The sequence below is a fragment of the Dromiciops gliroides genome, chromosome 2, assembly GCF_019393635.1.
Source record: "Dromiciops gliroides isolate mDroGli1 chromosome 2, mDroGli1.pri, whole genome shotgun sequence".
Taxonomy (NCBI): domain Eukaryota; kingdom Metazoa; phylum Chordata; class Mammalia; order Microbiotheria; family Microbiotheriidae; genus Dromiciops; species Dromiciops gliroides.
The window spans coordinates 69,316,110-69,343,612 of record NC_057862.1 but is presented as its reverse complement, the minus strand read 5'-3'; the positions used below and the strand labels follow the sequence as shown (position 1 = coordinate 69,343,612).

General features: G+C 45.3%; 1 protein-coding gene across 2 annotated transcripts in view; it reads right to left on the bottom strand.

The window, feature by feature from the left end:
• Positions 1 to 119: 119 nt before the first annotated feature.
• AP3B2 (adaptor related protein complex 3 subunit beta 2) overlaps positions 120 to 27,503 on the bottom strand; it is a 60,266-nt gene continuing 32,882 nt past the window's right edge. The window contains exons 15-26 of one of the 2 annotated variants that reach the window (XM_043987738.1): positions 21,469 to 21,655; positions 15,172 to 15,290; positions 10,826 to 10,934; positions 10,023 to 10,188; positions 8,085 to 8,280; positions 7,859 to 7,919; positions 6,768 to 6,874; positions 6,245 to 6,476; positions 5,052 to 5,136; positions 4,680 to 4,777; positions 4,255 to 4,393; positions 120 to 3,753 (exon numbers count right to left, since the gene is read on the bottom strand). In XM_043987738.1, coding sequence (XP_043843673.1) covers positions 3,603 to 3,753; positions 4,255 to 4,393; positions 4,680 to 4,777; positions 5,052 to 5,136; positions 6,245 to 6,476; positions 6,768 to 6,874; positions 7,859 to 7,919; positions 8,085 to 8,280; positions 10,023 to 10,188; positions 10,826 to 10,934; positions 15,172 to 15,290; positions 21,469 to 21,655 — 1,650 coding nt within the window. In that variant the 3' untranslated portion in view covers positions 120 to 3,602. The remainder of the gene's footprint in view (positions 3,754 to 4,254; positions 4,394 to 4,679; positions 4,778 to 5,051; positions 5,137 to 6,244; positions 6,477 to 6,767; positions 6,875 to 7,858; positions 7,920 to 8,084; positions 8,281 to 10,022; positions 10,189 to 10,825; positions 10,935 to 15,171; positions 15,291 to 21,468; positions 21,656 to 27,503) is intronic. The other variant, XM_043987737.1, reaches the window with a different exon arrangement.

Below are 27,503 nucleotides of genomic sequence, written 5' to 3'. Positions count from 1 at the left end.
ATATTCTTCTGGTGATACTACACAGCTAGATGATGCAGTGGATAGCATGCCAGGTCTGGAGTCAGGAAGACCTGAGTTGAAATCTGCCCCCAGACATTTACTAGCTATGTGACCCTGGACAAGTCACTTAACCTCTTTCCGCCCTGGTTTCCTCAACTGCAAAATGGGATAATAGCCCCTACTTCCTGGGATAGTTGTGTGAGGTTCAAATGAGATAATAGCAAAGTGCTTCTTAACACAGTGCTTGGCACATAGTAGGCACTTAATAAATGCTTAGTTCCCTCTTCCCTCCTATACATGGCTGCAAATTATGAAATATCACAGTTTTTGAAGAAGTTTTAGGTTTAAGGTCACCCAAAGAAGCAATGGATAGAGGCAATGCAGACACAAATAGGCTATAGTGAATTATTACTGGAGGACTGCTCATCAGAGAGCATTTAAGATATTGTCAAAGAGGTACAAGAGTGATGCATAATGGAGATCGCCCATATGGAGTAATATCGGTACCCAGGGAATGTTAAGAGAGCTGGAGCATATTGGGTACTGGGGTTACAGGAGGACAGGACAGTGTGGCACGGGGACAAGAAGGTGTGAGGCTAGAGGATACATACTCCCTGTAGTGGTAACCAATATCTAAGCTCTGGGGGCACACAGCATATTCAGAAAACATTCTCCAGCCAGATTGCCATGGATATATATTCCAGCTATGTCTTGGAGAACCCTGTGGGCTGTTCCTTGCACTTTGGGATTAGTTCCAACCTAAACAGACTTCCTGGATTACTCAGTTACTCTAAACAGGCTACCCATTTGGCCTACTTTGTTACTGACTTGCCTATCCTTGGAGCTCTTGCTCTCACCCTCTGGGCTAACGTTTCTACTTCTTGAGTTGGCTATTTTGTATCTCAGATATAATCCTCTATGATGCCCCAATAGCTTGAGGTCCCACGCTGGTTCTAGGGCCATGGACCCATTGCTAGTGTCAATGCCAAGAACTTTTGCATCAGGTTTGAATGGGTTTCTGGGTTGCTTCCCTTTTCTTCCTTCATGGTTGGCAGAGCCTGTTGTCCTAATATAATCAGTTGCTTCTGACTAGGGTTTGCCACTTCCTCTGGCTACAGCAGGATGGGAGGTCACTCTCAGAATGACTTTTGTTCCTAAAGCAAACATAAGTCCTTTTGAGGTTTTCTAAAGACTCCCAAGTTAGCAGTGGAAGCTAAACCAACAACCAAGGGGAAAATTACAGTCTCACGGTCAAAACTGACCCTAGTATTAAACAGGAGTTTAAATTAATCTTGGTTCCTTGTCTTAGCACCCATCCCCACTCACCCTGGGGTCTACTAAAGGCCTACATTTGGCTTCATATCCCAGTGGAAAGAGCCCTAGATTTAGAGTAAAATGACCTGGATTTAAATCTCTGGCAGCTAAATGGTACAGTGGATAAAGTACTGGGCCTGAAGTCAGGAAGACCCAAGCAGAAATACAGCCTCAAACACTTACTAGCTGTGTGACCCAGGCTAGTCAATTTGCACCATTGGAGGGAATATATACATAACCTTTGCCTCAGTTTTCTCAACTTAAAAATGAGGATAATAATGGCACCTATCTCACAGGGTTGTTTGTAGGATCAAATGATAGGTGCCTGTTTAACTTTGGGCACGTGACTTAACCTTTGTAGTTTGGGCTTTACCTCATCATCCATAAAATCAGGGAGTTGGGCTATATGACCTCTAAGATCCTGTATAGCTCCAAGTCTATGATCCCTATGTGTGCTGTGGTATCTCCTACACTCATGTGTTTAGAGTAGGGATTCAGGCTTCCTCTTCTTTTGTTACAAAGCCTTACATTCAGTTTCCCCACTACCTTCTTTTTCACACAAAGGTCCTTTCAGATCACCCTGTACATAGGTATAGTACACAGTTGGTTGAAGAACATGTACATAATAATGTTGAACCCCCCATTACACAGAGGATTGAAATAACATTCATCTATATTTCAGAGGGAACTCGGGGCTCTTTGATGTATGTATATCATTTTTTTTTTTGCAGGGCAGTGGGGGTTAAGTGACTTGCCCAGGGTCACACAGCTAGTAAGTGTCAAGTGTCTGAGGTCATATTTGAACTCAGGTCCTCCTGAATCCAGGGCCGATGCTTTATCCACTGTGGCACCTAGCTGCCTCCTATCATATTTAATTATCTTCCTTTTTTTCTTTTACAAAAGAAGGTCTTGAAGGCATAGTCTTCCCACCCCATAGCCTTGGGGTCCTGGACCAGGAGTAATTTTTTTTTCTGTACTCCAGCAATAGCATAGACTGTTCTTTTTTCTCTTTCAGCAACAACTACCCTACACTTGCAGCTAGGGACTAGTGCCAACAATGGACCAGGAACGCAATCCTAACCTAAAACCTTTTGCCTACTGCCCCTTAAACACGCCAACTCCTTTTGGATGATTGAGAGATGTTCACTACAGGTAACTACAGAGAAATGTGAGATGAAGTGGAAAGCCTAAGATGAAGCTGCAGTGCAGTCTTAGAAGATTTTTTAAAAATTTTTTAAAAATGAGGCAATTGGGGTTAAGTGACTTGCCCAGGGTCACACAGCTAACTGTTAAGTGTCTGAGGCAGGATTTGAACTCAGGCCCTCCTGACTCCAGGGCTGGTGCTCTTATCCACTGCGCCACCTAGCTGCCCCTAGTCTTAGAAGAATCTTGAAGAGGCTGGAGGGTTGATCTCCTCACTTCACTATCCCTTGGTTCCCTTCTGCCTTCTCCTACTTTGCCCCTTTATTCCCCAGGCCTGTCTACACCAGAAATGGGGAGAGTCTCTCCTTCCTTCTCCAGCAGGATTGCTGGATTCTCCTCCATTCTCTCTTACATCGTCGTCTTGCTTCTCCAGCTACTATATGATTTCTCCTCCTGCTTTTTAGGCTGGTACCCCTTGAAGAATTAGTTCACATGCCCTGGTCCATGTGTCCTCATCCAAAAGTTCCCTAGGGCTCCCTTCATCCTTTCCATCTCTCAGGCAAGCTATTTTTACAGCAGAGTAGCTGCTATGGTATCAGACATGGGACAGTATCCTATGATCCATTTCTGCTTGACTAGAGCCAGCCCTGCCTTCTCCTCAGAGCTGTGTGAGAAAGTTCTTATAATGGTCACTTGATAGGTTCAGTAATGATTGCTCCTGTAGGACCTGCCCCAGCCTATGTACCTCTTCTACAATCACTTCCAGAAGAGCCCAGAATGAAGTGATAGGTGAAGGGGGCAGCTTTATTGAGGTTCTCCATAAGTAAATAAAGGATATTGGGCTAGGGGAGGCACTGAGCAAGCTGCTGCCACTCCCTCCTCTCCCTCCCCACCCTTAAGGACTCCCTTGGGAAGGACAGTGAAGGTAGATAACGAGGTGAGTCCCTCACCAAGGATGTGTGTGTGTGTGTGAAACTAACAGAGGATAGCTGTTGAGGAAGGAGATTGTTTCAGGGCCTAGTCTGCAGCTTTGGGCGGGGATTTGATAGGGGCAGTAAAAGGGGTCAATGCATCATGGATTGGGCAAAGGGCAAGGGGCAAGGGGAGAAGCTATTGAGGCAGGCACCAACGGCAGGTGCATAGAATCACTGTGTCAAGGCCTGGATCACATCCTTCACCAACATGGTGCCTATCACCATCTTCTCACTGTTGACTGTTAGCTGAGCAGCTCCACCCACTCGTGCATCCAGGGTTAGCAGAACCAGGCTTCCACTAGTCAGCGTTCTTCCAGCAAACCTTGGGGTAAAAGAGGAATAACAGTAATAATTAGAGAGAATAAGGGAGAAGGAGTCCAGAGGAAACCTGAGTAGATCCAGAAGGAAGGTGGGTGAGATGCCCATGATATCCCAGTTCTAAATAGGGAGGGGGGCAGCTAGGTGGTGCAGTGGATAAAGCACTGGCCCTGGATTCAGGAGGACCTGGGTTCAAATCCGGCCTCAGACACTTGACACTTTTTAGCTGTGTGACCCTGGGCAAAACACTTAACCCTCACTGCCCAGTGCAAAAAAACCCCAAACAAACCAACCCCCCCAAACAAAAAAAACCCATCACTAAATAGGGAGGGGGCTGTCACTTATGTCATTGGTTAGGGGGTGTCTTCTACCCACACAGAGTCAAAGTACTCTCTCCATGTCCTTCCCCACCACAACCAGTCCCTCATTAGAACCCCATATTCCCTAAGAGTCCCTCTACCTTCTTCTTGGAGTCCCTCCCCTCCTAGTTAGGGTCCTGGTTCACCTGTATTCATCAGGAGCCCCACAGGGTATCCGGCCAAGATTGGCTGTGGCAGTCACCTTCTGGACAATAATATGGTCATTTGGGCACGTGTCTGGAAGGGTCAACTTCTCTGTGATTTCACTCATTCCTGTCAGCTTCGCTGTGGGCCCACAAGTTAAAGAATTGGTATTAGTGGGGCAAGGCGGGGGAGAACCTGGCACCTAGGCTCATTCAGAACCTCTGTGACTTGGAACTGAGTCTTATCCCATCAGACCAGCCATGTTTAGAAGGTGAGATCGAAATCCCCAATCTGCCCAGCCCAGAGCTCTTTCCATGGTTATAAACAAGTAACTGACTGGTAGGATATAGAATTTAGCCAATAACATTGTGGCCTTGTAGAGGGATGATGAGGGGCCCTGGGATTTTCGACTTTCCTGAGGACTCACCCTGCTCCTTCTTGAATTCATTTTCACTCATAAACACAGGGGCCATCAGCTCCCCCACTGGTGGCTGGATGGAGACATAGAACTGTCGGGTTTGAGTGCTGGAGGAAAGTAAGAAAGTAAGGCCAACAATACCAAACCCTTCCTTCCTGACAAGGGCTGAATCTTATCCAATAGAATTCCAAAGGGCTGGGTCTGGGCATCACGGTTAGGCCCTAGGAAATGAGGTTGTGTTGGGAGGTGGGTCCCAGGAATTGAGGCTGCATTCTACAGCCACTAGATCTTGGGGTCTTTTCTCCTTCTTCCACTTCCACTCCAGGAGAGAACCCAACCTCCCTCGACCAGGGCTTCCTGGGATCTACAAAGAACACATACCATAGCTGGAAGGTGGCTGCCTGGGTGGAGTCCGAGAAGTTGATGCCCATGATGGCTGTGACTGAATCACCAGGTGCCAGGGATTCTGTGATACAGAATGGGGTAAATCTATTGTCACCATCCCACTCCAGCGAACCTGATCTTTGGGCCCCATTCAGTTCCAATAGAGCTGAGACCATTATTTCTTTGGTTTTTGCCTCCTTCCCTACCACTAACCTCAATGGAGTACTAAGACTAACCAAGGATTTCTCTTCCCTTTCTTTTTTCTTTCTTCCTTGCCTTCCTGTTCCCTAAGAGTCTTCTCTCCCTAAGAAAGAATCCTCTTTGCCCAAGAAAAAGCCTTCCTTCCCCATCACTTTGTTCCTGCTCCGCCTCATCTTTCTACCTCATCACCCCTTTACCTACTTATCTCCAGTCTCAAATATAGACCATCCCCAAAGCAAGCAAGATCACAGGAATCATCTCTACTGGCCCCATCTATAGTTAACAAATTTCAAAAAAAAAATTTCCATACTGGCACTGTTTATGTCAGGTACTATCCTCTAGGCACAATATACATGGGCACCATCTGTTCAGAGCACCATCTTCTGGACGTTTGTATATTGGTCACTATCTTTCTGTACCAGGCACCATTTGTACTGGACATTATCTATGTCAAGCATCATCTGTGTCTAAGCTAGACATTTTTGGTGCCAGGCATGGTCTTCAGGGTATAGTCTATATCTGCATAGTCTGTGCTGTTGCCATCTTTACTAAGCACTGTCTTACTAAGCACTCTCCGTGCCAGGTACTAACTCCTAGGCATTGCCTACACGAGGCTGTTTTTGCCAAACAGCATTCTCAGGGCACTATTGTACCAGGCAACATCTTCCTGGTTTGCCTTCAGAATCATTTGCCCCCATCACCGTGTGTTTAGGCATAATATGGAGACAATACCATGGGTGTTGGTCTTAGTCTGTAGGAAGCATCACTGATTATGGACATTGCATATCTCGGGCACTGTACCAAGTGAATTGATGGCTCTTGTCCCTGACCTTGAGAAGCTCATAATCCTCAATAAAAATACAGACACACAAGGGGATTTAAATGGACATGGGACATAGATTTAGTAAATGGAGTAAGCAAGTCTCTGGTGAATGGCTATGAGGCTATCAAGGATACCCTCCCCCCATTTCCCCTATTTCCACCCTCACCAATCTCAGGGAACTCTTGGATGCGTATGCCAGACTGCTGATGGGGCACTCCCACATGTAGGCCCTTCACAGGGGTATCTGAGCTATTGGAGAAGTAGATGCATACAGATACCATGTGTGGGTCTCCAGGGAAGGTCTGTCGGCTGAATACATACTCAACAGACAGCCCTTCCCCTGCCACACGGTGTAGCAGCTCCTGCCGCTTTCCAGGGCCCATTACAGGACTGAGCAGCTGTGGGTGGGTGGGCAGGAGAAGGGGGAGAAGAGGAAAGTGTAGGAGTAGGGATAGAGCATAAAGGTGGGTACAGGAGAGACCAGAGAAGGAAAGGGTACAGAGAGAATCAGGCCAGATGGAGGGAAATGGAGAAAGAAGAAATTGATTAGTACAATAGGACAACACATCAGACCCCTGCCCACTCCCCTATCCTTGTCCCCGTCACTTAGGGATTCAGAAATGGATAGTAACTCCCTATTCTTCATCCATCCCCCCATGCCTTGTTTTTTTCAGGGTTCCCACTCTCACCGAAGGTGTCAATGAAGAGTCAGTGAGTGTCAAGCCTTCCAGATCGGTGACTAAGCTGTTGGAGACGACCCTTGGTGGGGATACTGGCTGAATGCTGGGGGGAGTAACTGTGGGGGAGATGGGGAGCAGTTCATAAAGAGGGCCTATGGGAGGGGAGGAGGGAAGGGAAGGAATGGGATATCCCTGAAGAAGGAACTAGGGAGGGGAGAGAAATGAGATTTAGTCTCAGAGTATGGTTCAGCACCATGGACAGTGAACCTTCAACAGATCCAGGTAGGCTGGCTAGCTTTGAACAGGACCTATTCAGCAAGAGGTCAGTCACTGATAGGACTCATTGGCCCAGAGATAGGGGCTGGACAGAAGGCTCTTCGAACCCATAGGCAGAAGCTGGAGAGATACTAAACAAGATTGGGATCCTTGGACAGAGGCTAGGATTTAATCCCAACCCAGATATTAATGAATAGAAGTTGTACTATGCTAACTCCCAGAAAAAGATTAGGAATTGGTAACCTCCATACAGAGGCTACACAGGGCCTGGACCTTCTCCCAGATATGGCTAGACAGTATTCCCCAGAACTGGGGCCTCAAAGTCTCAAGACAACTTCACCCTCTGTGTGTAATCCACTGCTCAGCCTTAAGCTATTCATGGACTCACACATTTATTTTTTGTTTTTTTTGTTTTTGTGGGGAAATGGGGGTCAAGTGACTTGCCCAGGGTCACACAGATAGTAAGTATCAAGTGTCTGAAGTTGGATTTGAACTCAGGTCCTCCTGAATCCAGGGCCGGTGCTTTATTCACTGTGCCATCTCGCTGCCCCCGACCCACACATTTAGCAAAATCATTTACTTGCAGCTCCCATTATGGGAAAAATCCAATGATTTCTTTTTATTTTATTTTATTTTCTATTTTTGTGGGCCAATGAGGGTTAAGTGACTTGCCCAGGGTCACACAGCTAGTAAGTGTCAAGTGTCTGAAGCTGGATTTGAACTCAGGTCCTCCTGAATCCAGGGCCAGAGCTTTATACACTGTGCCACCTAGCCACTTCTCCACTCCATCATACCTCCCCCCAACAACCAACTTCCCTACTCACAGTCCTCCAGGTCAAGCAGGGAGATCTCCTTGGGTTTGGGGGGTGTCTTGCTAGTTGGAGGCTGAGCAGAAGGTAGAAAGAGGGAAGGGGAACACACTGCAGTCTCTGCCTGAAGAAGGCAGAGGACAACACCCCAGCCAGTCCTGCGTGTTTAACTCCCTACCAGAATAGGCTGTATCTCCCCCACCCCCGACCTTTCTCCCTCTCCCCAACCCCTTGTCCTTACTGTCTTTCTTCTCCAAGTTTCAGGCTCGGTGTGGTCCTCTTCCTCCTCCTCCTCAGACTCAGATGCTGACTCAGATTCTGATGAACTGCTGTCTGAAGCACTTCCCTCCTCCTCTGAGGACTCAGATGTCTCTTTCCTTTCGTGTGGCTTCTTCTTCCTCTTGACCTTTTTCTCCTGCTCCTCTTCACTCTGGTCACTGGAAGGGTAGAAGGGCTCAAAATCATATTTCCAGAGCTCATGACCCCCTAAATTCTGCCTTTTGAAACAGCAAAAGAAGGCTTTTCCTGGACTCCTTATCCAGTTTGGCCATTGGCACTTTCACAGAGTCAAAGACTCTCAGAAATGGAAGAGACTTCAGCAATCACCCAGACCACTTTTCTAAAACCTATACGAAGATTCCCAACAAGTCATCACCCGGCATCTCCTTGAAGTCTTCTAGTCAACAGGAGCCCACAATCTCCCAAAGTATGTTATGTCACTTTTCAAATAACTTAAATTGCTAAAGAAGCTTTTCCTCATATTGAGCCAAAATCTACCTTCCTGTAACTTCTCTGTCCCTCAGTTCTGTCCTCTGCAGCCAAGCAGAAAAAGTTTCAGACTATTCCACATGTTAATCTTTTTTTTTGAGGCAATTGGGGTTAAGTGACTTGCCCAGGGTCACACAGCTAGTAAGTGTTAAGTGTCTGAGGACAGATTTGAACTCAGGTCCTCCTGAATCCAGGGCCGGTGCTCTATCCACTGCGTCACCTAGCTGCCCCACACATGTTAATCTTTTAAGGACTTGAACACTATTATCATGTCTCCTGTCTTTTCTTCAGGAAAACCACCCCTAGTTCCTTCAGCTTAGCCTTTTATGGCATGAGACAATGTATGTAAAACCCTGTGTAAATCCTAATGCCTGTAAAAATATCTATTATAATTATTACTGTTATTGTTGTTTCAAGGGCCCTGCACTCACCTTTCCTTCCACTTCCCCTCGGCCCTTCCCTTTCTTAGAAAAGCTCTCCCCATGCTATACTCTGCTTCTGCCAACATCCTGGGGCTAAACACCCTGCATGCCTCTCAAATAAGAGTCCACTCAAGGAATGGCCATGAAGTCCCTACAGGGTAGCCCTTCAATCCTCCCAGCAGCAGGGAACCTAGACTTGGTCAACTATCCCAAAATAGACTCTTAAGCTTTATCTGGGATGAGCAGATGGACAGATTTCCTGCTTAGCCAAGTGCCACAGCTTGTAACTGGGAGGAAGACAGGTCTAGATTGATGCCAAATGTAGTAAAGATGAAGGATATAGACAGAGCTCAGAAACTTAGGTCAAAGGTCATTTCAGCTTCTCTACAGAGTTTCCTCCAATAGACTCAAACATCATTCAAAGATCCTGTATTGCTACTTGACCCAAGATTAACTCTGGATTTGGGGAATTGCTCACTCAACAAACTTAACCAGAGGAGTCTGAAGCCTCCATTAAGGAGGTGCTAGCTATTGACCAGAATCATCTCTGGCCTCTATTATCTTTGGGCAGTGGCTGGCCTGGGTATATACTTCCTAGCCTAAAGCACAAGTAAGCAGGGCTTCAAATCAAGGCAAGAATGGGCTTATGAGACTAGATGATCTGAAAGTCTCTTTCAGCTCTGTGGCTATGAGCTGTGCTTTGAGGTTTTTTGTTTGTTTTTTGTTTTGGGGGGCTTTTTTGTGGGGCAATGAGGGTTAAGTAACTTGCCCAGAGTCACGCAGCTAGTAAGTGTCAAGTGTCTGAGGATGGGTTTGAACTCAAGTCCTCCTGAATCCAGGGCCAGTGCTTTATCCACTACACCACCTAGCTGCCCCCCCATTACTTTATTAATGGTCCCTTCCCCAGGTTGCTGCCAGCTATCTGGTCACAGACCCTAACATATGACCTTTGACATACTTTCTGGTCTGAGAAGGGCCCCACAAATCACCTCTCTGCGCTCTCCCTGGAGGCCTCCTGGCCGCCTCTTCTCCCTTTTTTCTTCTCATCTGCCTCCTGCTCGTCACTCTCGTCCTCTTCATCGTCTTCATCACTGCTGGTTCCAGAGCCACTCTCATTGCTGCTTTTGCTTTCAGACTCGCTCACAGACTCGGGGTCTGTGGTGGAGGGCTGGGTCAGGGCCAGGTCAGGGCCGGGCTCTGTGACTGCTCAGCTCCTGGCCAGGCTTCCTGGGCCCAGGGTTCAAGCAATAACACTTGTAGACTGAAGTAATTCCTTAAGCCCAGGTTCTTTCAGTGAAGCCTAAAAGCCCGGTTTCCTGACCTGCTCAAACCACACAACCCATACACACCATCATACACATATACATGCAGTCACATAGACATGAATCAATAGGTGCACAAGCCTGCATTCTGAAATGCACAGATGTACACAGAGACACATCTATAGCCCCAAGACACATTGTAATGGATAAAGACACAGAAACACACAAGACAGACAAATTCAATATACACTTCAGTGTGCATGTGTCTATAGGATATGGGACACATGGTCACCCATGAGGGCTCAGACTTATGCACACACATACATACACACATGTGCCCATGAAAAGATACATGCATACTATAGAATAGATGCACCCAGACAGACATACACATAAATATTCCCACAGTTAAACATGGACATACTAAGGTAATCGCTGTGCATTTGTAGAAACACACTTTGCATACACGGATGGGGGGACATACTATGCTGTGGGATACTCTTGTTGGGGGGGGTTCATTCCATGCTCACCACTATCTGCTGACTCTGTGGGTCCTGACTCTCCCTCAGAGTCTGAGTAAAATGGTTTCTCCTTCTCCTTTCTTTTCTCCCGGTTAGAGCACTTGGTCCATTCAGGAACCTGGGCAGGTGAGGAACAAAGAGAGGAGTTTAAAGAGAGACAAGAAAAAGCTAATTGCAGCCTGTTCTTCCCCTCCCTCTACCTGTCTCTTCATTAGGGTTTCTTCTTGACATCCTTTTAAACCAGATTAAGAGTAAGGCCAGGGCAGCTAGGTGGCACAGTGGATAGAGCACCGGCCCTGGAGTCAGGAGGACCTGAGTTCAAATCTGGCCTCAGACACTTAACACTTACTAGCTGTGTGACTCTGGGCAAGTCACTTAACCCCAATTGCCTCACTAAAAAAAAAAAAGAGTAAGGCCAGATCTGCTTCCTTTTTTGGAGGTAGGAGGATGTGACATAGGATCTAATAGGTGGGGGAGAAGAGGGAGCCACTGCATACCAATCAGAGAGGAAGGATACTATGTACATGTAGAAAAGGAATGCCTATGAATGGGATGAATGCACATGCAGGGAGAAAGGAGAACACTGTACACAGAGGAACAAAAATGGGGCACTGTACATGGTGGGGAGGATGAGGGATGGGGGAACACTGCACACCAAAGGGACCTGGGTATAGTCGCCCAACAGACCCATGCGGGTTTCAATCAGGGATAGATCCTCCTCCTGTGGGTTGAGAAGCATTTGGGAAAAATTAGGGGCTTTGATGAAATGACTCCTTGTCCCTTTCAAGAGGGGATGAAAAGATCCATTGGACATCAATGACCCGAACACAAATTGCTCAGATAGGATCAAGTGTATTCTTGGTGTAATGGTTTCTTTGTGCAAGTGGACTGCATCAACCAACTAACCAACTATCGTTCCACTGAGCTCCAAGGTGTCTCACACCCACCCATCGCTGTACTTGCAATTCAAAAAAGCCCCAGCATCTTTTTGGTGTGTTTTCTCTAGGCCCATTGCTTCCATTCTGTACTTTTCAGTGGCTTAACCTCGCCCACCCCAGCAAATCTATAAATGCAGGACTTTACATCATGATGCCCATGAAATTTCATCTTAGATTCTGCTCATCATTCTAGCTGCCATGGAATATAGTGCTTCTTCCTCCCAACTTGTGTCATTTGTAGAACTGATAAGAAAAACTTCTATGTCTCTATTCAAAGTCAGGGATAAAAACATTGACTAGCACAGGGCCAAGGACAGAGTCTTTCCACATATCTATTAATGGCTACTCTTTGGGGAGCGTCTGTCACTTAATTCTATTATCTAGTTTCCATTTGCCCATCTTTGTCCACAAGGATATCATGAAAGATTGTCAAAATGTCTTGCTGAAATCCAGATATAGCACATTGCTGACATTTCCCTAATCTATTAATTCCCAAAAAAGCAGATAGTACTTGTCACCTCCTGAACACATTCAGCACCTTCTCACTTCTGTGACTTTGCTCACACCTTTCCTTGCACCTAGGGGGTCATAGGATTGCAGATTTCGAACTGGAAGGAACATTTGAGGCATTGAGTCCAACCCCCCTCCTTTCTCAGATGAGGAACCAGAGGTACGGCAAGGTTAAAGGACTCCTCCAATGTCACACAGCTAGTATATATCTGGGGCAGAATTTGTGCCCAGGTCTTCTTGACTCCAAATTGAGTGCCACACCCATTCCACCATACTCCCTATCCTTTCCTGACCCCTCTACATCTCTACCTTTTCAAATTCTACCAGTCTTTTTAAAGTTCAACTCAAATCCCATCCCCCTCCACGAAGCCTTCTTGCATCACCTTAGCTAGAAGTTATCTTTCCCCACAATGAATTCTCATAGTACATGGAAGACATTTAAAGGCCTTCATAACTTGAACCCCCTTTCCAGTCTTCTTATACCTTACATTCCCCACCCCCCACCCCAATAGTCTTCAATACAGTGATGCTAGCCTCCTGGATCTCTCCATCTCCTGACTCTCGCTGGCTCTCTCCCATTCCTAGAATGATCTCCTTCCTTATCTTCATCTCTGGGCTTTCTTCAAGTCCCAGATAAAATCCTACCTTCTATAAGAAGTCCTCTTTAATTTATTCCTCTTTAATGCTAACTTCCCTCTGTTGATTAGATCCAACTTATTCTGCCTATATCTTGTCTGTACATAATTGCATGGTGTCTTCCCCATTAGATTGTGAGCTACATGAAGGCAAAGACTGTCTTTTGCCTTTCTTTCTATCCCCAGCTCTTAGCACAGTACCTGGAACATGTAGTAAACATTTAATAAATGTTTATTGACTGACTGGACTGCTCACATCTCTTCCTATATATTTGTTGTGTTCATTTTTTTAAATGCTTATTTGTGTTTATATCTTATCTCTCCCCCTTGGCTAGAAGGGTTTAAGGGAAGGGATCATGGCATTCATCTTTGTTGTCATAGCACCTAGCATAGTGCCTTGAACATAGAAGGTTCTCAGGATTTCTTGGAAATATACTGAATGACTTAGAATCTGACATCTTGGTGTGCTATGATAGGATAACCTCTAGATTTGGAGTCAGAGGCTCTGGGTTTGAATCCTGGCTCTGCCCTGCTAACTCTGTGACATTGGTCACTTAGCCCCTCTGGGCCTCATTTTCTTTATGGGGAAATGAGGGAGCTGAAGTAAATGATTATAGATTCAGAAGTGGGAGGGAACTTAAGAAGTCATCTGATCCAACCCTCTCTTTGTACAATCAAGGAAACGGAAGCCTATAAAAGTTAAGTGACTTTCCCAAGGTCACGCAGGGCCAGGAATTGAATCTGGATCCTATACTTCCAAACCCAGGGCTCCCTGTTCTTAGAGTCCTGTTGGCTCTAAACCAAATAATCTGGTCAAAGGCCCTTACTTTATACGTCTGTTCTGCATGGCCTTTTGAAAACTCCAGTCTTCTGACATGATAGGACATGGATGTATGAAGATATATGAATAAGAGATGCCCTTGAAGAACCGACAACTACCTGAGCTTCCCTCTGAAACTGACGTGACTATTGACTGTGTCAGCCCTCACATTACCGTCTGTTGGACCCAAAGGGTCTCACTGCAAAGGGGAGGAGGGTCTGGACTTCAGAGAATTCAATGGGTACGAAGGGTTGCATGGGGATCACAGGAGCTCAGAAAGATAATAGTTTGTCAAGGTTTGTTGGAGCTCATTGAAGCTAAGAGATATAGCAAGGCCCCGCTGCATTTAGGCGCCAGTCAACACCAGGAACAGTTTCCATTGTGAGATTTGTGAGACTCCTTGAAAGCTCTGGTCCCCTGTTGTTGCAAGCAATAAAACTCTTAGAAATACCTCAAAGGGCTTTAGGTACAAGAGGGGAAGCTGGGAAACTGTTCTTATCTTATAGTTTAAGTCTTCCTGGAGATAAATGGATGGTGGCAGTTTCAAAGTCAAGGAGCAGGGAATCCTAGGGCTCTCCAGGAGGGGGCCCAGGAAGAAGTCATAGCAAAATTCGACTAGGAAGTAACTGTAGAAACCTACTAGAGGTCCAAGGGCATTTGGTATGATCTGATTGCAAGCTAAAGGGGACCTTTGGATCGCTGTGACTGTAACTCTGAACTTGCCCCATTTGTTTACCTCCTACCTATTCCCCTGCAGTGTAGTAGTAAAAATCTTTAGAAAACCTGGAAAGGCTTTGTGCTTAAGGAATAGCCCGGAAGGGGGAAGACGGCACAACTGTACTCCAGAGCTACAAGTTGCTCTGGAGAATGTGAATTTGCATCTCAAAGCACAGAGTTGTGGCAATAAGGAAGGAAGGAATGAGCCAGAATGCCCCTAAAGCCCTGGAATGAATACCCTGAGGAAAAGGTTCAGGCCTATTCTGAACAGGCTTCAAGGTTTGGGGAGTCCCGGAGACACTGGTGGACTCTGGCATGACAGGGGAGGAGGAAGAAGAGTCAAAAAGGGTCTGGGGAGATTTAGGGGACCAGAAAGGGACAGGAATTGGACAGACTTTGAAGGGATCAGATGGATAAGGGAGCTTAAGAGAAATCACAGAACCCAAGAGTGTGACCTGAAGGGCTCAGCATCGTTTTGACCTGGTGTTGTCCATGTCATGACCCAAGCACCATAGAGGCCAATGGGTTAGATTTCCTCCCCACTCCCAAAACCCGCCCCCCCCCCCCACACCACCAAGAGGATGGGTTATGTTTTGTATCCAATGACCAAGACAAGCTTGTGTTTGGTCCCACCCCTCTGCTTCCTCCTGAACCACCCTCATGTGCCCCTTCACTCCTGTCCCTTCATTCAGCCTTCTTGATCCCTTCCCACTCCCCATCCACCTTCCCAATCACCTCTACATTCCGGACGGATGGGTCAGGAGCTTCCTCAGGCCAGTCTGGGAGTTCTTGGTAGCCGGTGGCCTTGGCATTAAGCAGGTGAGACAATGAGCCAAGCTGGAAGTGGTCACGATCTATGAGGGGCAGAGGGGTGGTAAAAGTCGGGGGGGGGGTGTGACGCTGTGAAAATGGACAGGGAGCAAGGCTAAAAATGGTTAATATTTGGTGGTTTTTTCAAAGGGTTGCTTATATTGTTCAGGAGATTTCTTTTCTTTCTTTTTTTTTTTTTTTGCAGGCAATGGGGGTTAAGTGACTTGCCCAGGGTCACACAGCTAGTAAGAGTCAAGTGTCTGAGGCCGAATTTGAACTCAGGTACTCCTGAATCCAGGGCCGGTGCTTTAACCACTGCGCCATCTAGCTGCCCCCCCCTTCCAGGAGATTTCTAAGTAAAGGTCTCAAGACCCAGAGGTGGCACACTGAGCCCTACCCCAAATTTTCTTATTTCTAGGGGAAAGTCTGAGCTTACTAGGGGGATAGGTGATGATGTTGGTTTCTTAGATCATTGTTAGGAAGAAGGATACACTGTAGGGGAATTTAATGGGCAAGGGCATGGCATGGGGAGATATTTGGGATAGAGGGTCATACCATATGAATACAGAGAAAGGGGAAGGAGGCCATGGGGGAAGTGTTCAGGAAGATTGTTACTGTAATGGGATTTGAGGGGAAGCATTCACACTGGGGGTGGGAAAGGTTGAGAAGAAAGAAAACTATAACTAGCACAAGGCTTTGCCCCAGGACAAGAGCATGGGCTGGGGGGAGGGTAGGCACTGCTTCCTCTCTCACTTTAAGGTCTTCTGCCATCCCAAGTAGCCTAAATGCCCCTGGGTCAACTCTCCAGAGGTTCTGTCACTGTGAAACCTCTCTCCCAGCACTTCCCTTCCTGCCTCAAACACCTAAAGGAGGTGTATGAATGCCAGGGACATCCCCTCTCCGGACACAGCTATAAGCCATGGTTGGATTGTCCTGTGCACCATGGATGCCTTAATATGCCCCCTGCCCCCAACTATATTCCCCCAGGTAAAAATATTCCTAGTTATGGCTCTAGGGGAGGGACATATCATGGGGGACTTTGCAAGGAAAACACATACCCCCATCAGAGGATGATTAAAACCAACCATCTTCTTGCTTTGTTGGAATGATGTCTATGTAGTTTTTGTTTTTTTGTTTTTTTGTTTTTGTTTTTTAGTGAGGCAATTGGGGTTAAGTGACTTGCCCAGGGTCACACAGCTAGTAAGTGTTAAGTGTTTGAAGCCAGATTTGGATTCAGGTACTCCTGATTCCAGGGCCGGTGCTCTATCCACGGTGCCACCTAGCTGCCCCGTCTAGGTAGTTTTAATCAGTGTGTACTGTGCATCACATACTGTATGAATGGAATTATGGGACTTTGGGAAATTTACGCCCCTTCTGTAGGAATATCTGAATGGCTGAGTAATTAAAGGCAAGCCAGGGTGGTGGGTATAGCTGGGAAGCTGAGCTAGCGGGGTTGATCACTCATTGGGCTCAAGGCATACCTGCCACTTCTGTTCTGTAAATGATCAGTTAGACAGTCTCTCTTTTATGAACAAACAGGGAGTCTAGGCATTAAAATGAAAAAAAAAAAAACACCAGGGGGATTCCTGTCTGTTGTTGGAAGACGCTTACTTGATTCAGAAAGGCTGAAAGGAAAGAAGATGGCCACCATTAAGAACTCGTGGCCATTGGAGAGTCTAGGCTCAGACAGGAATACAGAACAAGCAGTGAGGAAGCCAGGTTTCATTAAATAGCAGAAACAACCTCAAAAATAGCTTAATGAATATGCTTCAGGCTAGCTGAACAGGACGAAGAGAAATGGATTAGACCTAAAATAGGTCTTGAGAGCCTAGATCCATAAATCCTTCTAAGAGAGTGGAAAAAAGAGAGCTACAAGGTCAATGCTTTATGGCCTGGAATCCTAGGAGGGACTTCGGTGGAGCAAGAGGGAAAGGCCTCCCTCATTCAGGGACTAGGGAAGAAGCAGGGGCAAGGAGGGGTCAAAGACTGATTCAGAGCAGAAGTATGTTACAGCCAAGGCAAGAGGGATGACACGGGAGCCACGAGAAGACTAGTGAGTCCTTCCGTTAGTCAGCAAACATTTATTAAGCACCTAATATGTGCCAGGCACTGTGATTAGCCCCAGAGATGCAAAAAGAGTCAGAAGATAGTCCCTCCCCTCAAGGAGCTCACAGTCTAGTGGGGGAGACAACAAGCTAACAGATATGTGAAAAAGAGCTATATACGGGATAAATAGGAAATAATTAAAAGAAGGAAGGCACCAGAATCAAGAGGGTTTGGGAAAGGCTTCCTGTAGAAAGTGGGGTTCTGAGCTGGGTCTTTTTTTTTCTTTTTTTTTTTTAGTGAGGCAATTGGAGTTAAGTGACTTGCCCAGGGTCACACAGCTAGTGTTAAGTGTCTGAGGCCGGATTTGAACTCAGGTACTCCTGACTCCAGGGCCGGTGCTCTATCCACTGTGCCACCTAGTTGCCCCCTAGCTGGGTCTTAATGGCACCCAGGGAAGACAGTAGGTGGAGATGAGGAGGGAGAGCATTGCAGGAATGGAGAATAGGCAGAGAAAATACCTGGAGCTGAAAGGTGGGGTGTATTATTCATAGAACAACCAGGAGGCCAGACTAGGGTACAGCGTATCTTCAGTCTCTCCCTATCTACTGATTCCTTCCCTGCTGCCTATAAATATGGCCAAGTCTCCCCCCGCCTTTTTTTAGTGAGGCAATTGGGGTTAAGTGACTTACCCAGGGTCACACAGCTAGCAAGTGTTACGTGTCTGAGGCCGGATTCGAACTCAGGAAATCCTGACTCCAGGGCCGATGCTCTATCCACTGCTCCACCTAGCTGCCCCCAGTCTCCCCCTTTCTTAAAAAGCTCACTTGGTTCAACTATCTGTACCAGTTATCACCCTATATCATTCTCTGTCTCTTTTCCTATTCATACCTAAAGTCCTTGAGAGAGTCACCTACACTTAGGACCTCTACTTCCTCCTCTCTTTCTAAACCTTCTGCTATCTGGTTTTTAGTCTCATCATTCAACTGAAACTGCTCCCTCCAAAGTTACTCTTCACCTCTCCCTTGTCAGTTCCAAAGGCATTTTCTCAGTCCTGAACCTTTACAATTTCTCCGATGTATCTGACACTGCCAACCACCTCTTCCTCCTTGATACTCCGTCCTCTAGGCTTTCATGACACTGCTCTCTCCCAGCTCTCCTATCTATCTACTCCCCCTTTTCAGTCTCCTGTGCTGTCTCTTCATCCATGCCATACTCCCTGTGTGGTGCCACCACGGGATTCCCCAAAGTTCTGCCCCAGGCCCTCTTCCCTTTTCCCTCTATACTACCTTACTTGGTGATCTCATTAGTCCCCACAGGTTCCATGCATGACTATCTCAATGCAGATGGTTCCCAGTTCAATATATCCAATCCAATTTCCTCCCTGAGCTGCCTCTTGGATCCAGGTGTCCAAAAATGGATGTACCACAGGTGTCTCAAACTGAAAACTTTATTTTCCCCTCCCAAACCTCACCTCTTGGGAGCTTCCCTTTACTATAAAAGGCCCAACTATCCTCCGGCTCACCCAGACTTGCAATCTCAGTATCATCTTGGAATCTTTACTCTCACTCACCCCATTATCATATCTATTGTCAGATCTTGTTGTATCTAGCCTCAGAAATCTCCCATGAACATCCCTTCTTGCTATTCACACACCCAGAGGCAGTTAGGTGGCACAGTGGATAGAACATTGGCCCTGAAGTTGGGAGGACCTGAGTTCAAATCTCACCTGAGACACTTACTAGTTGTGTGACCCTGGGCAAGTCACTTAACCCCAATTGCCTTGATCATTTGGGGCCATCTCCAGTCATCCTGATATATATCTTGCCACAGGACCTAGATGGCCCTGGAGGACAGAGTGAGGTTGGTGATCTTGCACAGCCCTTCCTCACTCATCTAATTCAGTGCACATCATGACATCGCCTCCCAATGTCATGGTCCTCTTCAAGAAAGAAGGACAAACAAAATTTATACACCCACATCCTTAGTTCAAACCTTCACTTCTCACCTAGATTGTTACAATAACCTTCAAAATGGTCTTCCTGATTCAAGCCTCTCCCTATTCTAATCCATCCTCAGCTGCCAATGAATTTTTTTTTAAAAATTGGTTTTGCCTTTTATTTTTTAACATCCCTATCTTCACCATAGACCATTACCCTTCAGAGCAAATAAAAGGAGTTAATCAAAAATCAACCAGCATCTCCCAGTGCCTGATAGATTTATTTTTTAATCACTTGATCCATAGAGAAATCACTGATGATTTCCCTAAAGCCCAAGTCTGACAAGGACTCTCGGTCACAAAGCCCTCAGTGAGCTTCAGCATCTCTGTTTTCTCCGAGATCAAACATAGAGGAATCCTCTGTTTGGCATATAAATGTCTTTATAACCAGTTCCCCTCCCGTATTTCCAAGGCTCCTCACACTTTCCTTCCCTCTCTGCACTCAAGGATCCAGCTACACTGGCATACTTGCAGCTCCTTAAACATGACACTCAGTTTTCCATCCCAGTGGCTGCACTCGGTCTTTCCTGTGCCTGGAATGTCCTGCCCTCCCATCTCCAGCCATTTGTTTCCCTGGTTTCCTTTAAGATTCAGCTCAAAGCCCACTTTGTGCAGGAGGGTCTTCCAGGTCCTCCAAGCTACTAATGCTTTCTCTTTTAGATTACTTTCCATCTACTCTATATATGCCTTGTATGGACTTACCTATTTACACATTGTATCCTCCATTAGAATGTATGCTCTTTTTTGGTCTTTCTTTGTATCCTCAGAGTTTAGCACGGTGCCTAGCACATAGAAAGAGCTTAAATGTTTGGTGACTTACTGGGGAGCTATGCCAATCCTTCCCAAGAAAGGTTTCAGCCTGCTCTTGAGGCTATGAGCCTGGTTGCCTCCAATAGAAAGGCATGACCCTGCCTACCTTTCCCTGCTTCCTCTCTCAGGTTGTCATATCCATATCAATGCAGAACCCTGTAATTGGCAACTCTTCTTCTGTTTACTCTGGTGACTTTGTCCCATTGACCTTAGTTTCTTAGTAATATTTCCCAATAGGGAAAGGGAAGCCTGGTTTGCCAGGGAGCTGAGATGGAGAGAGGTAGAAGATCCAGGAAGAACAGAGTTGGAGCCAGCTATGGACACTGGACCCCTTTCCTGTCTGTGTCCCTCTACATGAAGAAAGGGTTTGTTGGTGGAGAGAGGAGTCCCCCAGAGAGGGATGGACATGGGTTGTAGTAAACAGTGGTGTGGGAAGGAGGAACATATCCGAGAGTGGTTTGGGGTGAAGGGGGAAGCATAGCATAATCTTCCCTGGGCAATATAGCATCTGCATAAATATTATTGCAGTCCTTTGTCTAGTCAAGAACCAAAATCATAGATGAAAATATCTACTGACCCAAAGGGTCTTGGAGAAAACAAGGTATTGGGGAGCCTAGGATGCAGCCCTCCTCCGAGAATGGGTTCTAAACATCAGTTACAGAAATAAAAGAAGTCAGGCTTGGAAACTCTAAAGGACAAAGAAATATCACATAGCTAAAGGTTGTGCTAGAAAAGCTGAGACACAGGATGGCTGAGCTCTATCAACATTCCAAGAAACTGCTGTATCGTGAAACTTCTGAGACTTTGTGCAGGTCTGTAACTTTCTCCTTGTTTGTTGGGTAACTCCTATCTATTTCCCACTGTCATGAGTTGAAAAGTGCGTTGAAAACTCTAAGGGCTGGGTGCTTGCTTCTAGAATAGGAGAGTAGGAAAGAAGATGGAAAATTATTCCCTGATTCAAAAAAGGCAGGAAGGAGAGAGGACCAATCCGAAATAAGCCTAAAGGGAAGTAGGAAGGCCGGTCCCTAAATGAAAAGACAAGGTGTATCTCAGGAGCCACCCTGGGACTGAAGCATTTCACCAGGAAGTCCATTGGCATGATGGAGGGGGTCATGAAGGAAAGCTTTACCAATTAGAGGGTTTGTTAAATTTGGGGATGCCTGTACCCCATTGCAAAGGGGAGGGTTGTACCCCAGCGGAAGTGGGGGAGGGAGAGCTGTACCCTGGGGCACTGGGAACTGGAGGTGCTGTGCAGAGGAGAGGGAGCTGCATTATTGAAGACATGTCCCATGAGAGATATGATCTCAGTCATTTCCTGTGAGAAAACCTGACCTTCCCCCTTCCCCATCCCCTTCTCTTCAGGGTCTTACCTTTGAAGGATGACTCCAGGACAGGAGCAGGCTTGGGAGCCAAGAAGAGTTTCTTTGCATGACGACTGAGGGTACCTCCCTGCTCCGAGGGGACAATGAGCTGACGGGTAAAGCGGGCTCGGTCTCGGATGTCATAATTCTGATCATACTTTGCCAAACTCAGCACGTACTGGGTCAGCAGCTTTGTCTGACAGGGGAGGGGAGCAGGGGAAAAAAAGGAGAGAAAGAGAGTTAGGGCCATGTAGCCTATCAACAGCTTTACTGGGGGAAGGGAAATAAAACTGGAAGTGACTGGGGAGGAGAGAAGAATCTCCTTAAAGATCTTTACGGACAGGTATAAATCCACCCACTTTAGAGCTTATGAAGTAGATATGGAAATTCAGTGAGGCTAAGCACTTAAGTCCAAATGTTCCTCATATGATATGATTTCAATGTGGTTCCAATCTCACCTGCTCAATAACTACAAAAAGACGATTGGAAAGAGTTAATCCAGCCCAAAGGCAATAACTGTACTGACAAGTTGTCACATATGGACTTATTGACTTTCAGAGAAATTACTGAAGAGTCTGTTGGTTTTAACCATTTAACTTCATGTATGAATGAAGGGTGAGAAGCATGGAAGACTCCGAAGAGGGGAAACAATATTGACAGTAGATGACTAGACTCACAGAGACAACATCACTGATTGTTGTTGTTGTTGTTGTTGTTGTTCTTTGTCCTTCATTCTCAAAGAGGACCATGACATTGGGAGGTGATGTCATGACTTGCAATGAATTGGATTTAAGAGAGGGAAAGCTGTGCAAGGTCACCAACTTCACTCTCTCCTCCAGAGCCATCTGAGTCCAGCGGCAAGATACATGATCAGAACGACGAAGATGGCCCCAGATGTTTGAGGCAATTGGGGTTAAGTGACTTGCCCAGGGTCACACAGGTAGTGTCAAGTGTCTAAGGCCACATCTGAACTCAGGTCCTCCTGACTCCAGGGCCAGTGCTCCATCTACTGCACCATCTTGCTGTTCCGCATGGCTGATAGAGCAAGCCTCGGAGCTAGGCGGCCTGGGTTTAAATCCTGACTGACACATACTAGCTGTGTGAGCCTGGGTAAGTCACTTACCCTCCTAGGGGCTCTAGGCAACTCCCTAACACTATAAGTAGCAGGGAAGGTTCTGTCTTTCATTGTCAGGAGTTTCCTCACCAGAGTTCCCTATATCAGTAAAATCACAAGTTCAGTCTCAATCCCCAGGAAAAAGTCCATTGGGTTTCTCTAGATGATGCTAAATTGAGAAACTATGCTTTTAGAGCACATGTGCTTGCAGAAGGTCACTTTAATACTGAAACGAGGGTATCTAAAGAGCCTGGGGCTCCACCACCATTTGAAGATGTTTCGGTGGAATACCAGAGCCTTCTTCTCAGTTTGCCAGGATCAAAATGCCTATACCACATAGTGATTTTGCATTGTTGCTCATCACTGCCCAGATTTCTCCATCAATGAACTTCAACATGAATTCAACAAACATTTAATGGATGCCTACTATGAGAAAGGCAATTTGCTTGGAACCGAGGAGATGACAAAACAGAACAGTTGAGGCTCTTGGGGATCTTATTAAATTCTCCTGAGAGGTAGGGCAAGGCGAGAGGGAGATGTGCAAAGATAAATAAATACAATGGATGTATAAAATTATATAAATTTTCCAGAGGGAGAGTGTTAGCTATTGGAAGCAGCAGTGAAGTTTTCGGAGGGGAAGCTGATCACCTGAGCTGTGATTTGTGTGTGTGTGTGTGAAGGTATAGCAACTGTTAATCTTTACCTTTGTCACCTCGAACCAATTAGTTATCAACTTCTGGAAAAATAACTCAAGTTTTAATTTTTCTAACTCAAACCTTTAGTGCCTGTCAATTAATCCCAGGCCTTAATCATAGTATGATGCACTGAGCACAATGGGCACTTAATAAATTTTGTTGAATTGAATGAAATTAAGAACAAGTTGTAGGCAACATAATGAAAACCCAGAAACAGGGAGAAAGAGACAACAGATCTGTTTGTTCCCTGACTAGAAGAATGGAACATGAAATACCAAGATGGCCCTAGAAGATGGTGCAATTAGAAGAATGCCCGGGGTTTTGTTAATTTGCAGTTTCCGATTCACTTCGATTTTCTCTGAGCAGAACTGATTTGGCAGAAGATAAAGGATAATAGTTTTATTTAAGAAGCAAAATTGTGGTGTTAGAAATCCCAGAAAAAACAAGGAGATGTTAAAACTAGGGATGGTAAATGTTGGAGAAGCTGTGGGAAAATTGCAACACTAATGCATTGTTGGTGGAGCTGTGAACTGATCCAACCATTCTGGAGAGCAATTTGGAATTATGCCCAAAGGGCAATAAAGCTGTGCATACCCTTTGACCCAGCAATTCCACTTTTAGGTCTTTTTCCCAAAGAAATCATTGGAAGGGGGAAAGGGACCCACATGTACAAAAATATTTATAGCTGCTCTTTATGTGGTAGCAAGGAATTGGAAGTTGAGGGGGTGTCCATCAATTGGGGAATGGCTGGACAAGTTGTGGTATATGAATACAATGGAATACTATTGTGCTGTAAGAAATGATGAGCAGGAGGAGTTCAGAGAAACCTGGAGGGTCTTACGTGAGCTGATGATGAGTGAGATGAGCAGAACCAGAAGAACATTGTACACAGTATCATCAACATTGAGTGTTGACCTACTGTGATGGACTATATTCTTCTCACCAATGCAATGGTACAGAAGAGTTCCAGGGAACTCATGATAGAAGAGGATCTCCAAATCCAAGAAAAAAAGAAAAAGAACTGTGGAGTATAGATGCTGCTTGAACTATACTGTTTCTTTTGTTTTGGGTGCTATTGTTTTTTTTTCTATTTTGAGGTTTTGCATCACTGCTCTGATTTTTTCTCTTGTAACAGGATTAATGCAGACATAGGATTAATGTTATTATGTGTATATATATATATGTGTGTATATATCTATCTATCTATATGGATATGGATATGATATATAGATATATAGATATAACCTATATCAGATTACCTGCTGTCTAGGGGAGGGGGGGAGGGAGGGGAGGGAGGGAGAAAAATCTGAAATTGTAAAGCTTGTATAAACAAAAGTTGAGAACTATCTTTACATGTAACGGAAAAAATAAAATACCTTATATGTAAAAAATAAATAAATAAATAAATAAAATAAAAAGGGAAAAAAAAAACAAAAAAAAAACTAGGGATGGATAATCAGACAGACCTGGTAGAGAGAAGGATGGACTTGGGAGTTAAGAAAGACCCAAGTTCTAATCCTGCCTTTCACACTTATTAAGTGTGTGATTCTGGGCAAGTTACTTAACCGCTGTCTGCCTCAGTTTATTCATCTGTAAAATGGGGGCCTGGACTAGATGGCCACTGAGGTCCTTTCAAGTGATAAAATCATCATTTTACTATGAGTCTCTATGTGCTTCCAGAAGTTCTTATATTTATATTTTATTCTAGAGGCAACAGAAATTAATGTGTTTCACATATGAGTGATTTGAGTGAATATGAATGTGTTTCTGAACAGGATGGTACAATTAAATTCCAAATGGATTAGACTGGGGCAGCTAGGTGGCGTAGTGGATAAGAGCACCGGCCCTGGATTCAGGAGGACCTGAGTTCAAATCCAACCTCAGACACTTAACCCTTACTAGCTGTGTGACCCTGGGAAAGTCACTTAACCCCAATTGCCTCACCAAAAAACAAAAACAAAAAAAAAGTCTCAGCTCTAAAGAAGCATGTACAAACGAGATTCCCAACAGGGTAATTTGAAGACAGAAGCCTAATGGTATAACCTACACTGTACCAGAAACATGACCTGTGCTCTTCCTTCAATCCAGCAGAGACAAGGCCATTTGAAGGAGAGAAGGCTAAGGCTGTCCCAGGCACAAACAACCTAGCATATTCCCTTAAGTACTTGGAATCCCAAGTACCTTTGGATGTGAATTCTCTCATCTAATACATGTACTAAAAGAAAAGAACGTATTCCCTAGGCCTAGGAAATTATGTGCATCATAAATTGCTAAGGGTCCTTTAACAACCAGAAATAACCACCTGAAGAACTATGGAGTCCAGAGGCTCTTAGTTAGAAAGGATCTGAGAGGTAGGCACTCTAGCCAAACCTGCTCAGGGCAGAAATCCCCTTTGTAACAAAGACCCCAAAGCAGAAGCCTCAATAATAAATGCCTTAATAAAACCAAGCATCCCTAACAAGTAAACATTCAACACCTGCTCAAACATTTATTTTGTAAATACTTTGTATTTACTTGTATGAGTGCCCTCCTGCCTTTCAGATGTTTTGAACTGGATCCATCTTCCTTGCCTTGGCTAGATTCCTTAACAGGAGTTCTTTACCTTGACAGGAGTTCTTTACCTTGATGGTGTGACAGCCTCCCTTGTCAGACTGGTGAGGTTTGCATACCCCTTCTCAGAATATTTTTTTAATGTATGAGATGAAACACTTAGGATCACAATGGAAAAAAATTATATTGAAATAGTTTTCAAAATTTTAAAACAAAAACAAGTTCATGGACTCCAAGTTAAGAACCCTGGCTAAGGGGCAGCTAGGTGGCACAGTGGATAGAGTACCGGCCCTGGAGTCAGGAGTACCTGAGTTCAAATTTGGCCTCCCACACTTAACACTTACTAGCTGTGTGACCCTGGGCAAGTCACTTAACCCCAATTGCCTCACTAAAAAAATAAAAAAAATTTAAAAAATAAAAAATAAAAATCACTGCTTTCCAGGACAAGTTCCTCCACCAGAAGTAGGCACTAGAACTATCTAAACATTCTCAGATGCTGTCTCTAGAAACCCTTATAGAGCCCAAGTTTTGTTCTTTCATTAACAACAGGACACAATCTAGGGTCAGATCCCTCACCCACACTTTCTCAAACCCCAGTTGATCAACTGATCCATCAATAAGCATTTATTAAGCACCTATTATATGCCAGACCTTGTGCAACAAACCCGGTGGCCATTTTTGTGTGTGGTAAGGTTGGCAAAGACCCTATTGTCCCAAGAGCGCCAATGCTATTTCTTAGTCTCATTGAAACAAGCTGGCTCCAGATCTTATGAACTAGCTGCTGGCAAGGCTGTAAGGCCCCTGAGGAGGTCCACAAGTCAATAACTTGGCCTGTAAGGATCTAACACCACTGGTCTAGCAGGTCCTAAAGCCTTTGAACCTAAAGCTCTAGGCCTCTCATTAAGGATACCACCCCCTCTTACCTCACTCCTCCATCAGGGAACTTTTTGTCCTGGACTTCACCAGATCCCTCCTTAGCCCAGAAGAGATAAAGGTGGGTTCTTAGAAGCATAAGCCTGGGTTGTTGTTAGCAAATGTCTAATTAGCATTCCAGGCCCCACCCTGGGATAGAAATTGCTCTGAAATTGGTCCTTGCCTTCCTTTCTCTCTCCACCCCCAGCCCTGAAGACACAGATGAGTGAATCCACACACAAAAAAGATACACATTGGCCCAAACAAAGAGCAAAGGGCAGGGGAAACTCCTGAGAGCCACAAACATTGTGCTAAGACCTACTAGTCAGCCATCACAAGTTTTATACTCTCATAGATTTAGAACTAGAATGGAAGTCAGAAGTCATGGAATTAAATTCCCTTACTTTTCATGGAGGGAAGGAGGGAGAGGGAGGGAGAGAGGGAGAAAAAAGGCTGGGGGGGGAGGGAGGGGGGAAAGAGAGAATGATAGAGGGAGAGAAGGAGAAAGGGAGAGGGAGGGAGAGAGACAGAGAGGGAGAGAGAGATGTGGGGAATTTGTCAGGACATGTCCAGATGAATCAATTAATTTTCCTCCCCCCATTCATCAAACGTTAATCGAAGAAGATAAGGGCCAGATAATAGTTAATGAGATATTGTTGTTCAGTAATCTTTGAGATCTCATGTGGAGCTTTCTTGACTGATACTGGAGTGGATTGCCATTTCCTTCTCCAAAGGATTAAGGCTAACAGGTTAAATGACTTGCCTAGGGTCAC